At 45.7% G+C, this 17,157-nt stretch overlaps 1 protein-coding gene across 1 annotated transcript in view; it reads left to right on the top strand.

Annotated features, from left to right (window-relative positions):
- Positions 1-17,157, top strand: part of LOC144752945 (pregnancy-specific glycoprotein 22-like) — a 230,167-nt gene that overhangs the window by 125,637 nt on the left and 87,373 nt on the right. The window contains exon 3 of the mRNA XM_078640756.1: positions 14,320-14,700. Coding sequence (XP_078496882.1) covers positions 14,320-14,700 — 381 coding nt within the window. The remainder of the gene's footprint in view (positions 1-14,319; positions 14,701-17,157) is intronic.

Here is a 17,157-nt window from a genome sequence, read left to right as displayed (position 1 = left end):
AGGGGCCGCAGGAGGAGGTCCTCCTCGAACCCCGCCGCCACATAAGCGTTTAACGGCAGCCGAATTACATATGCAAGCGTCACAACGTACGCCCAGACTGTCTGTTGCAGAAATAAGAAAATCCCTTGCCGAATGTTGCTATGACCCAGTCCCAGGCGAAGATGATATGGTTTTATATTCATTACGCGTAAGAAATGTGGCCGAGTATCTAGTCACCCTACCAGATATGAAGGAAGATCTAGACAGAATATATCGTTTCATCCGTACAGGGGAAGATCCGGAAAGTATTAGTGATGTCATGTCCCAAAGGAAAGCTGAGACCCAGCTCATGATATTAAAGTTTCTTATTAATTGTCTAATAAGAGAACAAGATTACCCGTCCAAAAATCAGGCCGAAATGAAAGCCCTGATGAAGTGGAGTAATAGTATAGCCGAGGGTAAGCACAAGACTATCGGTGCTATGGAGAGTATGTACAAGAAAATCCGTAAAGAAATAATAAAGTTACACGAACAACGTAAAGCAGCACAAGTAAACGAGAAAGAAAGTAACTCTGATACTGAAGAGTTAGACGACGAGAATTCCGCCAGAATAGCGTATGTAGGAAAACCTAGATTTCCAGATCGCCATTTACGTCTAGAACCCAAGTCTACGTTCTATCATCCAGTACCAGACCAAGGTTCTCTAGAACAAGTATTTCAAGCTACCGATCACATTCTGAAATCACGAATCGGTTACAGTGAGTTAAGTACTATGCATGAACAAGAACTAGCCCGATCAGCAGTCCGATGGATTACTGATTCTACCACTTTTCCAGACGAAATAGTGGCACAAATGTTTCTGAAAATGCCCCCAGCCGAGCAACGACTGGTGGGTATGTATATGGTTCAGCACCTCATTACTCTGTATGAGGGTCAACATTCTGATCCAGGTCCGTTACATGATATCCTGAACGAGTTACTCCAGTATAGATGGAGAGGTCTAGGTACCGATTTAATTAGTGTCATTCTAGAACAGCGCCACAAATATAGAACGTTTCTGAACCCGCATTTTGTTCATGTCTCACCCCCAGAAAGTAAACCATTTTACATAGACAGACAGAATCCGTTACGAGAAGTCCACCCAGTTAGAGGAACGGGTGGCGAAATGCAGCGAGTGTTTGTATACACTCCGATCACAAAGATGGAACTTCTGGAGATGAAGAAATTAATTCCCTGTCATGATAAAGATCCAGCAGGGTTCCATAGAGAATTAAAAGACATGCTCCGTATGGGAGAATACACGTATCCAGATATAATTAAAATGTTAAAGGTTCTGTTGCCCGCAGGGGTGTATGAAAAGCTCAAGGAAAAAGAATGGGAGGTGGGAGAGAAAAAGATCGATTGGGCAGTCCTAGAAGCTGAAGATAAGATACGAGTACCAGGTACCGGTCTCGGAGATAAATGTAAAGAATTACCTGAATTATTGATTCAAGTTTTACCCAGATTATTAACAACTAAAAAGGAAGACTGGGATGCAATCTCAGCCTGTAAACAGAAACAAGACGAAGATATTAGTGATTTTTATTCTAGATTCGAGAAATGTTTTAGCATCAACAGTGGCCTCAAGACAAGTAGTGAGTCATACCCTCACCTTTTTGTTACTAAATTAGTCGAGAATTCAAGCCCACAAATTAAAAATCGAGTTCTGAAAGTCGAAAGTACCTGGCAAGCTAATACCCCGTCCCAGATGTTGCAGATGCTCCAATACCACCAGAATAGAATCAGAGAAGAGCAAGAACATGAAAGAAAACGTATGAAAGACACGAAAATGAAAGTACTAGTTGCACAATCTGTTCCTCAAGACAGTCAGAAGAGGGGTCCGAATCAAGCCAGTCATCCTGCAGCTCCCGTTAAAGGGAATTGCAATTATTGTAAACAGCCAGGTCATTTTATAAACGAGTGTGCAGTTCTGAAACACAACATAGCTACTGGTAAGACTAAAGAAAGACCACGTCCGCCTAGACAAGAACAAGTTTCACAGACTCCTCAGTTACAGAATGCACCACAGACAGTTACAGCACCGCAGCCTATCGCTGCAACACAGCATGTCACACAGCAGATGTACCAGTATGCACAGTCTGAGTATCCAGAGTACCAACAGTATTCATGAAACAGCCTAGAGAGGGAGGTAGGCTTGCCTCTCATCGAGATACCTGTAGATCAAGAAGGTCCCTATGTTCATAGTCAAGTATTAGGGAAAGACAGAAAGTTTTTGATTGATACAGGGGCAAGTAGGACCACAATTAGTCACGCCGAAGTTCCAGGGGCTCCGCTCTCAGGCTCAAGAAATGTTTCCCTTGGATTTTCAGGAAAGCCTATCGTAAATGAGATCTCAAAGCCAGTTTCTCTAGAAGTAGGTCCATTGTCCCGCACTACTGATTTGTTACTTACTAAGTCATGTCCAGAAAATCTATTAGGCATTAAGACACTGAAAGAGTTAGGTGCAGTTATATGCTGTTCCCCAGAGGGAATACGATTGTTCCTACGTGACTTTAAGGGTCACTATGTATTACGAGATTTTGATTCCAGATTGTCTAATGTCCCGCAGCATCTATGGGCGCAAGGTCCAACTGATGTTGGTTATATGCAAATCACACCCTATCGTGTGACTCTCAAGCCAGGTGTAGTGTTACCACGAATCAGACAGTACAGATTGCCACCTGAGGCTGTAGCAGCCTTGTCCAAAATTATTGACGAGCTTATTGCTCAAGGAGTGGTTGTAGAAACTGACTCCAATGTATGTAATTCTCCGATCATTCCAGTCATGAAACGTACTGATCCAAATGCACCCCCAGTATATCGATTAGTGATTGACCTACGAGAACTTAATAAGTGTATTATTCCTCAGTACCCAGTTGTCCCAGACATCTCTTCCCTATTAACAGCCATTGATTCCGAAGCCACGTTCTTCACTGTCATAGACCTCAAGAACGCATTTTTCAGTGTCCCTATTCATCCAGACAGCCAGTTCCTTTTCGGATTTTGTTTAAATGGAAGGAGCTATAAATTCACACGAGCTCCTCAAGGTTTCACAGAAAGTCCTAGTATTTATAGTCAAGCACTTAAGAGACAACTAGACAACATTCACATGCCAACTGACACTGCCCTGCTCCAGTATGTCGATGATCTACTGATCACAGCCCGTTCTGAACGTGCTTGCGAGCAAGCATCCCTTACAGTCTTGTATTTCCTAGCCGAGATGGGGCACAAGGTGTCCCCTTCTAAGCTTCAATTCTGTGTCCAGCAAGTGGTATACTTAGGACACTTACTGTCCAAGAGGGGTAGGCAGTTGACACCAGACCGTATCCAGTTAATAGCGAGTCTTCCTCAGCCCAAGACCCAGAAGGAGGTACGTGCTTTTATCGGCCTTACTTCTTACTGCAGACAATGGATTCCTCAGTATGCATTTCTAGCCAAACCACTGATACAGTTAACGACACAGGAGGCAGCCGTATCGACTGTTCTCCCTTGGACATCTGAACATACACTTAGTTTCAATGAGTTAAAGAAAGCTTTATGCCAAGCTCCAGTTCTAGCGACACCGAACTACAGTAAGCCTTTTACACTTTTCGTTACTGAACGCGAAGGTACAGCATTATCTGTTCTCACACAAGATCAAGCAGGACAATACAAGCCATGTGCTTATTTTTCGAGCACATTAGATCCTGTAGCCCAGGCTCTGCCTGCGTGCCTCAAGTCAGTTGCAGCCACAGCACTAGCTATCAGGCAAAGTGATTCCATAGTCTTAGGACATTTCCTGACAGTACAGGTTCCACACTCTGTGGAAGTTCTTTTGAACCGAACACAAACTCAGCACTTGACAATTGCACGTTTAACAGGTTATGAATTGACATTATTCCAGCCACACATAGAAATCAGACGCTGCAACATCCTGAACCCTGCTACACTGTTACCATCAGTTAAGTCAAATCCAGCCACACATGATTGCGTGGAAGTAGTTAACATTACGACAAAGCCAAGACAAGATCTGACAGATACTCCGTTACCAGACCCCGACCTGACACTTTATGTGGATGGTTCATGTATGAGAACAAGTACAGGAGAACTAGTCGCCGCGTATGCAGTGACTACTGACACTGAAGTTATTGAGACACACCGTATTGACACCCTGTCCGCTCAAGCAGCAGAGCTAGTTGCTCTGACACAAGCCTGCATACACGCCAAGAACTTGAAAGTTAATGTCTACACGGATTCACGTTACGCATTTGGAGTCGTACACGACTTCGGAGTGCTCTGGCAGGAGAGAGGTTTCATGACTTCTCATGGAACCAAGATTCAGCATGGTCTCCTTATTCAAGCTCTGTTAGATGCCATACACTTACCGACATCTATCGCTATCATGAAATGTAAAGCACATACGAAAGTTACTGACATTATTTCCCAAGGTAATGATCTAGCAGATCGCACAGCCAAGCTTACAGCACAGACTCTAGACATTCCAGTTAACATGACACACACTCCAGATCCGATTACATGCATGACAGTTAAGGACCCTACACAAGATGTCATAGATATCCAGTTACATGCTACTCCCGAAGAAATCAAGAAATGGTCCGAACAAGGAGGGGTCCAGACAGATCAAGGATGGTTAACGAAGGGTAGAGCCACATGGTTTCTCCCCGACTCTATGGTTCAAGTCATTATTAATACCGCACATAGTCCAGCACATTTAGGAGAAAAAGCTATGTTAGACAGTATCCAGAACATTTGGTTCAACAAGCATTTACGAGCTGCAGCCAAGCAGAAAGTCCGTACCTGTATGATATGTTGTCAGTTTAATCCAGGTAAAAGTGTCCCGGTGGAACAAGGTGGATTCCAGCCCCCTGACCACCCTTTTGAAGTCCTCCAGATGGATTATATTCAGATGGAGCGATGTCGAGGTTTCAAGTATGTCCTTGTAGTTGTATGCGCTTTGTCCAGGTGGACAGAAGCATATCCAGTCCCAGATTACACAGCCGCGACCACTGCCAAGCAGTTGGTTCGTGAGTTCTTCCCCCGTTATGGACTCCCTAGAGTCGTATATTCTGACAACGGCCAGCCATTCTCATCTGAGTTGATGAAGCATGTTTCCCTTTTGTTGGGGTACCAGTGGAAGTTTCATTGTGTACGCCATCCTGAAGCAGCCGGTCTCGTAGAGAGACATAATCAGACTCTGAAAATCCGTATCGCCAAAGTATGCAAAGAAAAAGGTGTGGACTGGCTAGTAGCTCTACCAGTTGCTTTATTTTATATGCGCATGGTCGCACATTCCAGATCAGGTCTGTCCCCGTATGAGGTCGTTTTCGGCCGCCCCCCTAACATGTGGGGTACTCCTAGACCCCGAAGTATTACCGATGTTTCAAGTAATATGCTGACAGATTACCTAGCTTCCTTGATGTCTGCCCTCAACTCATGTCGTTCACAGGTTGCCGCCGCATTTCCAGACAATACCGAGGTGGCACCGCATGAAATCGTTCCAGGATCCATGGTGTTGGTGAGGAATTTTGACAGATCAAGTCCGCTGGAGCCTCGCTGGAAGGAGCCCCGACAGGTCCTCCTCACCACCCGTACAGCCGTGAAGTTGGAAGGTCGCAAAGGCTGGGTGCACCTTTCTCATATAAAAAAGTTTTATGGACTGAAACCCGTCTTAAAGAACATTTCCCAGGATTTGAAGGATTGCCAAAGCACCATTTTTAAGGACTGTCCCGCAAAAGACAATGTTACCACACCCCCCCTGTTAGAGAAAACTCCGCAACAGGAGTATAAGTTAAAACTCCGGTCTAGTAAAATAAGTCAGTCAGTTTGATTGTCTAAGTCCTCCCCTAGGTGAAACGGTTAGACTGTTTCTGACATGTATAAAATAGACCCCCATAGTGAGAGAGTCAGTCAAAACTCAATCCGATGTATCGTTTTTCTAAGTTTCATATTATTTCTCAGCATTATGATTTCCTGCACCAGTTATGCATTTTACCTGTATCTTCCAGTTCTTCATGTAAATATGTCTTCTAATGCTACTGTAGAGCACATGTTTAGTGACCTACCTCCTCATGAACTCTCTTACCGCCTCGCTATGCGAAATAATTCCTTTATCCGCATGTTACATTACTCACACCAGACCAGCAATGCCACTAATTGTTGGGTGTGTGGTCGACTCCCCCCTTTCCAGACACCGAAGGGAGTTCTGCCACTTTTTCCTTATCCATTTTCACATAATGGTTCGTGTGGAGCATGGCCCACGTTAACGTCATCCTCAACAGATATGTCTTTTCTTAACAGTACATGTTTCCCAGACAAGCAAGGTCTCCCCCACAGAACAGGTTTAGATCTAGAAAATGAAGTGTATAATTTAGGTAACTATTCTTCGAATTTCATGGTCCTGAATGTTCAGTCTGATACTACCCCAGACTTACCTGCTATTTCAGTGTTACCAGTCAAAGGCGAATTATGTGTCCGAAATTATGGTTCTGTACATGTAGGACATAGTGATTGTACTACTATTGTCAAGTATAGTGACAGTGGGAAATCTATTTTCAAAGCTTCACGTCATTCTTATTTTATTTGTGGTCAAACTGCATATGTTCGTCTGCCCCTCGATTGGGAGGGAACCTGCTACATTGCCTTCCTACTGCCACCTGTTTTCCTAGCCCCACCTGATTATCACAGAAACACACATCTAGTACACATTAGACATAGAAGGGAGTCCCCAATTGTCGATTATACTGAAACTGCTCTAGAACAGTATACAGATTCCAACAGAGGTTTCTTCTTCTTTATAGGACCTATCCAGAATAGTAAACTGATCCGTAGGTTAACCAGAACCCTCGAAGCTGTAGTAAATGAGACTGCCTCTGCTCTAGGTAACTTAACCGAAGAGCAATCTGCTATGAGATTTGTCGTTTTACAGAATCGTCTCGTCCTTGACGTCATACTGGCCGATAGGGGCGGGGCATGTAGAGTCATCGGATCTAGTTGCTGCATTTTCATTCCAAATAACGCGCCGTCTGTTTATTCAGCTATAACCAGACTCCATAAAATTGCCCATCTGTTACACCAAGATCCAGGCACCTGGACATGGTCCGGTTGGTTCTGGAATATAATTTCCGCATGGGGATGGAAAATATTGTCCTTCCTAGGTATTGCAGTAGCGATCATATTCAGCTGCTGCCTCTGTATACAATGTGGCCCTGCGATTTGCGGCATTTGTGCTACCTCTTGTATTCCTAATCCCAAGCCCCGTTCTAAATCCCGTTCCAGGATAATTCGAGACGAGCAAATGATACTGTATGAAATGATAGATGGTATCATGAATATTGATGTTTCCTGGTGGAAACGTAGTGACAAGGAGGGAATGTGGAAAAGTAAATCCTGCCATGTTCTGTGTCCCTACGTGTCATCCATCATATGTTATGTGTGCATGATTAATATGCATATGTATTCCCTATGTTCGATTCAAGACGCAATTATAGTTGTGTCCACCTCTAGTATGTCAGTTTCCAGTCCTCGTGAATACTACGAATATCAGGCCTATGTAAAGCTACGTTGCCACGTCTCTCAGTGTGCACGTTATTCCATTATAAAGTCCCCGTTTCTAGGCCTCAAAAGGGCCTGGACACCAGATTCAGCTCCTGTCTCCTGAGCCCTCGCTGAGGAGCGATACAGCCCCCACCTGTATCCTCGACCCTTCACTTACTTCCTGCCTCGCAGTGCCCGGTTCAAGCCTGGCTCTGCCTCTGAGTCTGCCAAGAAAATGTTATGATTCCAGTTATCAGTTCAGTCCTCCTTCTCTGCATTCCTAAGCTACTGAACTGCATCAATAGTTTCCGTCATTGTCTAGCCTTCACGTCTCCACGTTAGAGAAATACTGCATTTAATGGTCATTTAATATTCTTCATCACGCACTACATGTAGAATAATGCATGCTCCAGTCTTAGAATCAAGTTAGCCTTTCCCCTCCTGACTTCTAGTTTATATCAACATGTTCTCTAAACATCAGATACTAGATACTGCTTAGGTACATGTCGCCCTGACTCTCCAGACTTCAGTCTCTGCTCCTAGCACAGAGTTCATAGCCCCCAGCTTCTCCTAGTGATACGTCATTGCCAGCTTGCGCGCACCACCAGGTTAGAGGTCCCGGCTCCTTAGGTAGCCCCCTCCATGGTTTCCGCCCCATTCATGACATATTCTGTTACGTTTGCATCACATGTCTATGTATACGCCCTGTTACACCCACTTTCACCCTTATCTTTCGCGACTGCTACGCGTCACGCCTATTGCTCCACCCACTGCTCCGCCTATCATATGTACTGTAATGCAACTGTTTTACTATATATGCTTGTGTATTGTTATTAAATGCTAGCGCGCTCATCCCAGATCCAGCCCCGGCAGCTGCTGGGCCCTGCCATCCTATTCCTATGCAGGTTGTCCTGTTCCTGTCCTTTATGCTGTAATAAACCTGCGAAACTCCTACTACCTCGAATCTTGACTCTTATTTATTGAGCTATCTGTTATTCATTTATACATTCAAAAATAGGGTATTATTTATTTATTTACCACAGCACCAGGGGTCAAAGGAGAGCGCTCCCAAGCGCTAGGAAGGAAAATATAGCGCTCCCAGCGCTATGAAGGCACAAAAAGCCACAAAGTCCTTCAGGAGGTGGTCATCAGAAGTCCAGGGGCTGGGCAGGGCTCAGGGAGGCAAGCCATCCCTGAGCCCAAGCAGCAGCACGCCCCTGGCAAGATTCAAGCAGTAAACAAGAACATTTTCATGGGGTCACAGCCCCTCTTTTATACACCTTTTCCCTTTGTCTTTAGGTGCAGGGTGGGGGCAGAACCAGTCGCAGCTGGTTCTGGAGCACTCTTGATGGCCCAACCACCCATTCTATTCACTGGCAGGGCTTGGGTCATCAGTCACACCACAGGGGGGCGGAGCCAGCATTGTGTGGGGAAAACCCAGCCCATCCAGGACACAGGTACACTCCTCCCACACATCACTCATGCTAATCTCCCACTCACCACCGGGGCAGACCCACACAGACTTCCTGGAGCCTGGCATCCCAGCCAGCTCCAGCCAATCACACGCCAGCACCCTCACAGCACACGTACAGCCATGTCTAGAAATGGCGCTTCCCTACTAGACACATACATGCTGCATACACCATCTCGCAGCATTCACTCCCCCGAGTTCACACATACCAAACTTGACCATGCACACCTCACACACCAGGAACTACCAGGGACACAGACATTCCCCATGCATTCCTATGGGAGGGCAGGCCAATCTCACACACGCACTCAGGGAGAGCACGCACTGCGCCATAGTGTCAAAGTGCGCAAAGACCAGAAATCACTATAATTTCAAGGCAAAAAGTTCAGGGGTGACCCTGCCAGAAGGCCCAAGTCCAACACCCCTTGAGATGGAGCAAAAGGGGCCCAAGCTGGTAGATTGTGATCTCCCGGCGAGGAAACTCTCCAACCAAGATAGTGCTACGCCTCCGATTCCTACTCCCTGCAACCGGTTCAGTAAGGTGTTGTGAGACACGGTATCGAAGGCTGCGGACAGGTCCAACAGCACTAGAATCATAGAGCCCCCTCTATCTTGTGACATTTTGATCTGATCTGTCACAGAGAGGAGGGCTGATTCAGTGCTGTGGTTGGGCCTGAATCCAGATTGGGATTGGTCCAGGCCCCCTGTCGCTTCGATAAAATTGGAGAGGGTGGTGTTAACGTGCTTCTCTGCCAGTTTGCTGATGAAAGGAAGGAGAGAAATCGGGCGAAGGTTGGAGAGTGTAGACCAGGGCAAGGTGGAATTTTTGCGAATAGGGTTCACTACCGCTTCCTTCCAGGCAGATGGAAGTTGGCCTTTGGCAAAAGACAAATTAAGTAGGTTCTGAATATGAGGACCCAGTATCTCGAATAGCGGGGGAATGAATTTAGCTGGTATTAGATCAGAGGGAGAACCTGATTTAGTTTGGTTAATGAGAGTGGTCAGGTCCTTAGTAGTTATTTTAGGGATGTCCAAAAGAGTTTCACCAGAAGTCAATTGCGGGGCAGTTTCAGAGACCTCAGCCCCCAGAGTGTCAGAGACTATAGTGATTTTTTTATATATTGCTTCAATTTTGTCCTCAAAGAACTGAGATATTTCATCGCATAGTTCTTGGGTGAAGGTGTCAGGACTTTCACATACTCCAGGACTGGTGAAAGTTTGAATGATTTTAAATAACTCTCTTGTAGAGTTGCCTGCCTCTGCAATATGAGTGGTCAGACTCATTTTCCTAGCTTTTTTGATATTTTTATAGTAGGAGGACATGGCCTCCAGGTAGTGGCTCTTGTCATCCCTATTACCAGTACGTCTCCACAATTTTTCCATTTTTCTGCATTTCTTCTTTTCACTTTTGAGAGCTTCCGTATACCATGTTTCCCTTTTCGCTATAGTGGGTTTTTTGGCAATTTTCTGTGGGGCTAGAGAGTCAATAGCTGTCATCAGCGTGGAATTAAACATGGAGAAAGCGATGTCGATATTGTCGAGATTGGTAAGTGGAGGCTGTTCCCAGGTTTGAGTGAGTTTGGGAAGAGTGATTTTGTGCCATGGCCTACGTTTGATAGAGTGAGTGGCCGGGCGGTTAGTGGAATTAGATAGGTGTGGTATAGAGAAGTCAATACGTTTATGGTCCGACCAATTAATATATTTAGGGGGATGGCAATGGACATTAGGTTGGGTAGTAAGGATCAGATCTAGTGTGTGACCTCCAGAATGAGTGGGGCCACTATTTCTAGGGTGTAGACCTAGCAAAGCAAGGTCAGAAAGAAATGCATTAGTATCCTGGTGGTCAACAATGTCAGTATGAAAATTGAAATCTCCAAGTAAAAGGAAGTTTTCATTAGCTTTCAAGTAGGGGGCTAGTAGTTCAGTAAGAGCAAGGGAAAAACCAGCATTGGGTCCAGGTGGACGGTAAACCAGGGCTCCTTTCCATTGTGTTTTAGAGTTGATTTTTAAATGAAAGATGAGTACTTCCATAGTAGGGAGCATCACCTGTTCTAAAATTCTAATACTCAGGGTGTCACTGTATATAATAGCGATTCCGCCTCCCACCCTCACTTTGTGCATTCCCTCCACACAGCCACAAACACGGGAAGGGTGGGTGTGACAGAGAACTGCATTCTGATAGCATTTCCTAGGCAGGAAGAGAGACGACGGAGCTGACACATCTGAAGAGGCAGGTTCCTGTTTCCCACACAACTGGCTGATTACCCCCTACTGATAGTCTGGAGCCAGGGCAGGGAAAAAGGGGGAGCTGTGCACTTCAAGGGCCTGCTTTGAAGTCACGCCCACTTCAAAGGCACATCTGGGTACAAGAAATGGGTCTCTGATCCTATCACGACAGAACACTACTGGAATATAGACTGCAATACTGTAAGGAATGCCATTCTGCTTGCCTTTTGCTCTGAAAGAATTGCTTTGGTGCTTTGCTTTGCTGCCCTGCTGCCTACTGATCTCTGCCCTTCTGAGGACAAGGACTGGACCCATTTCACTTGAGTTGAACCCAGAGTGATTCCAAGGGCTTGCTGGATTGCTGGATTGACCCCTGTTCTGAAGTCTCAGGGCCCTAAAAGACTTTCTTCAGCCCTGCAGCAGCACCTGGATTCTGCCATCTGTGGGTCATGCCCTGCCAAGTGGTGTCAATCCAGTCCTGGGCCCTTAAAAGGTGACTTTTGCTGTACAGAATCATCAAAATCGACGCAATAAGGACTTTGTGCTGATCGGAACTGATGCATTGCCCTTTGACGCTGGCGCAGGAGCTGATCAACGACACCCCTTTGATGGAATGCTGGGCTCCACAATGACAGACAGTGCTGCTTGATGACGACGCATCATCTTGATCGTAAACGGGTTTGTCGACAAAGCCTTTGTTTTGCGCGCCTCGGAACCGAAGCATTGATGCTTCGACTTTGATGCTTCCTCTATCGAAGGTACTTTTTTTCTATTTTTCAGTGCCACATACATGAGTGAGCACCTTATTTATTATTTCACATGGGTCACACCATGGGTAGGCCCTGGACAGCCCACGGGCAGGGCCCAGTGTACTTAAAAGGTAGGACATATACTTTTAAGTTTTACAGGTCCTCACAGTGAAACACTTTTACATTTGTATTTCACTACAGCAAGGCTTATCTCTCCCATAGCCTAACATTGGAGCTGCCTTGTTGCATCTTATAATTGTAGCTTCCAATTGGGTAAAGATAAGAAAACAAAATTCGGTATCTCTCTGTGTGTGGTAGCTTGCCTCCTTCTTCTGAAGTCTCAGGGATATCGAGGACTTCCTCTGCAACTTGCGGCAAGCAACTGGACTCTGTCTGATCTGAGTGTTGCTCTACCAAGTGGTGCCAATCCAGTCCTGGGTCCATGGAAGTGAGTATTTGTGCTGCAACTGTAGAAACCAATGCATCGACAACGCTGCGCTGATTGAAAGTGGCGCATTCCATTTTTACACCGACGCATTGCCGCTACTCCTTGAGCCGTGTACAGCGCTTCACAGACTGCGCGACGCATCACTCCCGAACTGCGACATGTCTCCTACTTTTGTCAACGCAGTGCTGTCACATTGCCTCATGCTGCATGCATCTCCCGAAGCCCAGTGGTTCGATTATGACGCATCGCCACAATGGACAAAAATTCTTGATCTTCGACTCATCCTTGACTCGATGCAGCTCAAAACCGGCACATCAACTACATCTCCACCATTGACAGCGACACATCTCTTCCTCTGCTCCATGCATCATCCTCGGCGTTGACGTAACCAAGGTACTTTGGAGCAGGTCTGTGTGACTCTTGTATCCAGCTTGCACTCTATCGCAGTCAAACTGAACTTTTGGATCTGCCCCAGTCAAGCGTGACCAGATAGCCCTGATTGGTGCCATTCGCTTCTAAGCGCTACATAATTGTTAATTCTTTTAAAACCCTTAACATGACTTGTGATTGTTGTATGTTTATTATTCTGGTCTTGTTTTACTAAGTTAAAATATTGGCTTTTTTCCTAAACTGGTGTGAAGTCCTTTTTGTGGTGTTTTCACTGTGTAACTGTGTGTGTGTGTGTCTGTGTGTGTCTGTGTGTGTCTGTGTGTGTTCAAATACTTTACACATTGCCTCTTTACTTTAACCTGACTGCTCTGTGGCATGTTACCAGAGGGTAGCACAGCTAATCTTTAAGCGCTTACGTCCTTACCCGGACTAGGATTATGGTTCCTGCTTGGAAGCATGCATGCCTCTGCCAACTAGAAAACCAATTTCTAATAGAGGCCATCAACTTTATGTCTCGCCACTCGCAACCCTGAGAGTTCGGAACAGTTTGAGTGTACAAATGGACTGACCTCATATCCCCCTCATACACACCCCAAGGGGGTAATAGAGATGTTATACTTGGCCATGTGAGAACTTTGTTGGACATGGTAATGCAAAGCATTGAGACGGTCAAAGGATCCTATTACCCAGAATGCCTGAATATACCCCTTGTATCATAGGAGAGGCAGACCTATGTCGCACATGCTGTTCACTGTAAAACTAACTATATTATCACTCTGGGGTTCAGCCACAATTCAGACCAGGAAGATGTGGTTGGTAATACAATGGCGGCCTTTGAAGATTGCAAATGCAGAAAATGTCTGAACCTGCCCACAGCAATGAAATGGACTTCATGAGACAATGGGGGTTCTTCTTAGACTACTTTGGGAAAGACTTTAAGGACTATCAGCGTCCTAGAAGACACTAACATAGACCATTACTATCACAGATCGCTCGCCTTAACCGAGTCATGCAAGAACTGAATTTACACAATAGCGAAGGTGCCCAGAAAGCATTAACTGGAATAGACGGCTAACAGGACAATTACCTCAAGGAGAAAAGTGGACAAAGGGATGTTGTGGCGGGCAGGGCTGGGGTAGGGCACGTTGGGGTTGTCACTTGTAAATCTCCAGAGTCAGTCTAGCACCTTGGGACAGTCCTAAGTTGAGGAATCTGCAATTAGGGTATCCACTAGAAAGAGTGATACTGAAGGTAGGTAACGTGTTTCTTTGGCACCTTCAGTCACTGTGGACCCATGGTCTCCAACCAATGGAATAACTTTGTTCTACACAGAGTACTGCATTATTCTGAATAATCGCAGTGTACATGCTTTGTTTTTAACATCAATCTCCTCTGCATTCTGCTGTTGTATACAAAGATGTCAACTCATATTTATCAAGAATCCGACCACCAATATTGTACCCTCGCTCATATCTTATCTGCAGGTGTCTCCTCTAACCTCTCCATCATCGTCCACCAGAACCCAGTGTTTGCCACAGTCAACCAGTCTGTCCTTCTGCCTGTCTCGTACCACTTCAGTCAGCCGCAGGAACGGGTTGAAATCAGATGGTCGGTGTTGAGGAACAATCGCCATATTGTGACAACCAGGAATAGCAAGTGCTCCTGGGAGGGAGAGGCCAGAGAACCTGTGTGTGGTGGCGAGGTGGAAAACAAGGAGCCTGAATACAGCCATCGGATGGTGCTCTTTGGTAACGCCTCCCTGCTGATCCAAGATGTAGGGCTGGAAGATGCCGGGAGTTATGTGGTATCAATACAGGGCTCATATGTGGTGGACACGAAGGTGATCAACGTCTCAGTGACACAAGGTACAGGTAGAATGACAAGAATTCATTCAAATATTCTTTACTGCTCTGTGTATCTCACTCTTTCTACTAAATGTAGTTGCTTCTTGTTAGAACCTGGCCCTCTCTGAAGGGTAACCCCAAACACTGTGCCTTCCTCCTCTTATTTTTCTGACGTATTTTTGTTGACCTAAGGACGCGGGCACTTTACCACTGCTGAGTAGTGCTAAAGTGCATGTGATTTGTGATTCTCTCCTAAACATGATGGCATTGGTGTACATTCAATTGATATACTTAGTTTACTTGTAAGTCCCTTGTAAAGTGACATACCATAGATCCAGGGCCTGAAAACTAAATGCTACTAGTGGGCCCGCAGCACTGGTTATACTGCCAAAACAAGTAGGCTTTCAAATCTGCCTCAGGCCTGCCATTGCAAGGCCTTTGTCTGCAGTTTACTGCGACTTCAACTTGGCATTTAAAACTACTTGCAAAGCCATAAACTCTTTAATTACAAACAACCCACCCCTAAGGTAGCCCTTAGGCAGCCTTAAGGGCAGGGTACTGTGTACCACTCATAGGCTAGCATTTGGAATTCCTTAATACACATTTAAGCTGTAATTCTGGAATAGAAAGGAGTAGAAAGGAGTAGCTGCATCATGCTTCATATCTATGAAATGGTCATGATAAATCCTCTTTACTGATAAAGTGGGATTTAACATTACTATTTCAGAACTGCCACTTTTAGAAAGTGGACAGTTTTCCTGCTATTATTGCTCTGTGTGCCTTGCAGCCTGTCCCCAGCACACATTTGGGGTGGGTGACAGTTACACTTCGTGCATTCCCACCACACAGCAACAAACACAGGAAGGGTGGGTGTGACAGAGAACTCATCTGCATTCTGATAGCATTTCCTGGGCAGGAAGAGAGACAGCAGACCTGACACCTCTGAATAGGCAGTATCCTGTTTCCCACACATTGGCCTGATTATCTCCTATTGACAGTCCGCATCCAGGGCAGGGAAGATAGGGGGAGCTGTGCACTTCAAGGGCCTGCTTTGAAGTCACCCCCACTTCAAAGGCACAACTGGGTACAAGCAATGGGTCTCTGACCCTACCAAGACAGTACAAAACTGGACCTGTGAAAAAGTCTACCAGAAGTATAGATTGCAATACTACAGGGAATGCCATTCTGCTTGCCTGCTGCTCTAGAAGAACTGCTTTTGTGCTTTGCTTTGCTGCCCTGCTGCCTACTTATCTCTGCCCTGCTGAGGACAAGGACTGGACCCATTTCACTTGAGTTGAACCCAGAGTGAGTCCAAGGGCTTGCTGGATTGCACCCTGTTCTGAAGTCTCAGGGCCATAAAAGACTTTCTTCAGCCCTGCAGGAGCACCTGGACTCTGCCATCTGTGAGGCATGCCCTGCCAAGTGGTGTCAAGTCAGTCATGGGCCCTTGAAAGGCGACTTCTGATGTACAGTATCATCAAAATTGACACAGTAACGACTTTGTGCCGATCAGAACTGATGCATTGCCCTTTGATGCAGGCGCAGGAGCTGATCAAGGACAACACTTTGAAGTACTGCGGGGCTCGACAATGACAGACAGTGCTGCTTGATGACGATGCATCACCTTCATCATAAAAGGGTTCATCGATTGAGCCTTTGTGGCCCACGTTCCTCGGAACTGATGCATTCAGGCTTCAAAGTCGATGCTTCCTCCATCCAAGGTTCTTTTATCAGTGCCACCTGAGTGAGCGAGATCCTTCCTTTTTATTACACATAGGTCACACTTAGAGAAGGCCCTGGACAGCCCACGAGCATGGGGCAGTTTACTTAATAGGTAGGACATGCACTTTTAAGTTGCATAGGTCCTGGTAATGAAGCACTTTACAATTTGTGTTTCGGTACCCCAAGGCCTATCTCTTCTATAGTATACCATTGAGCTACCTTGTTACATTTTATAAGTGTAGCTTCCAATTTGGAAAAGATAGGAAAAAGAAATTTGGTGTCTCTGGGCGTGTTGGCTTGCTTCCTATTTCTGAAGTCTCAGGGATATCAAAGACTTCCTCTGCAACTTCCAGCCAGCGACTGTCTGATCTGAGTATTGCTCTTCCAAGTGGTGCCAATCTAGTCCAGGGCCCTTGGAAGTGAGTATCTGTGTTGCAATTGAATAAATCAATGCATCGATGACGTTTCGCTGATTCTAGTGGCACATTCTCCTCCGACACTGACGCATTGCCGCTGCTGCTTGAGTCGCGGACATCGCTTCACAGACTGCGAGACGCAACGCTCCCAAACTGTAACGTATCTCCTACTTTGTCGATGTAGCACAGTGACATTGCCCCATGCTCCATGCATCTTCTATAGCCCAGTGGTTCGATTATGATGCATCGCCTCAATGGACAACAATTCTTGATCTTTTACGGATCCTTGACTCTGCGTATCTCAAAACCGGCACATTGTCTAGATCTCCACGATCGACAG

Source organism: Lissotriton helveticus, chromosome 5_1 (genome assembly GCF_964261635.1).
Source record: "Lissotriton helveticus chromosome 5_1, aLisHel1.1, whole genome shotgun sequence".
In the NCBI taxonomy this organism is placed as follows: Eukaryota; Metazoa; Chordata; class Amphibia; order Caudata; family Salamandridae; genus Lissotriton; species Lissotriton helveticus.
Note: the sequence above shows the minus strand (reverse complement) of the source record. Positions and strands in the feature narration are given on the sequence as shown.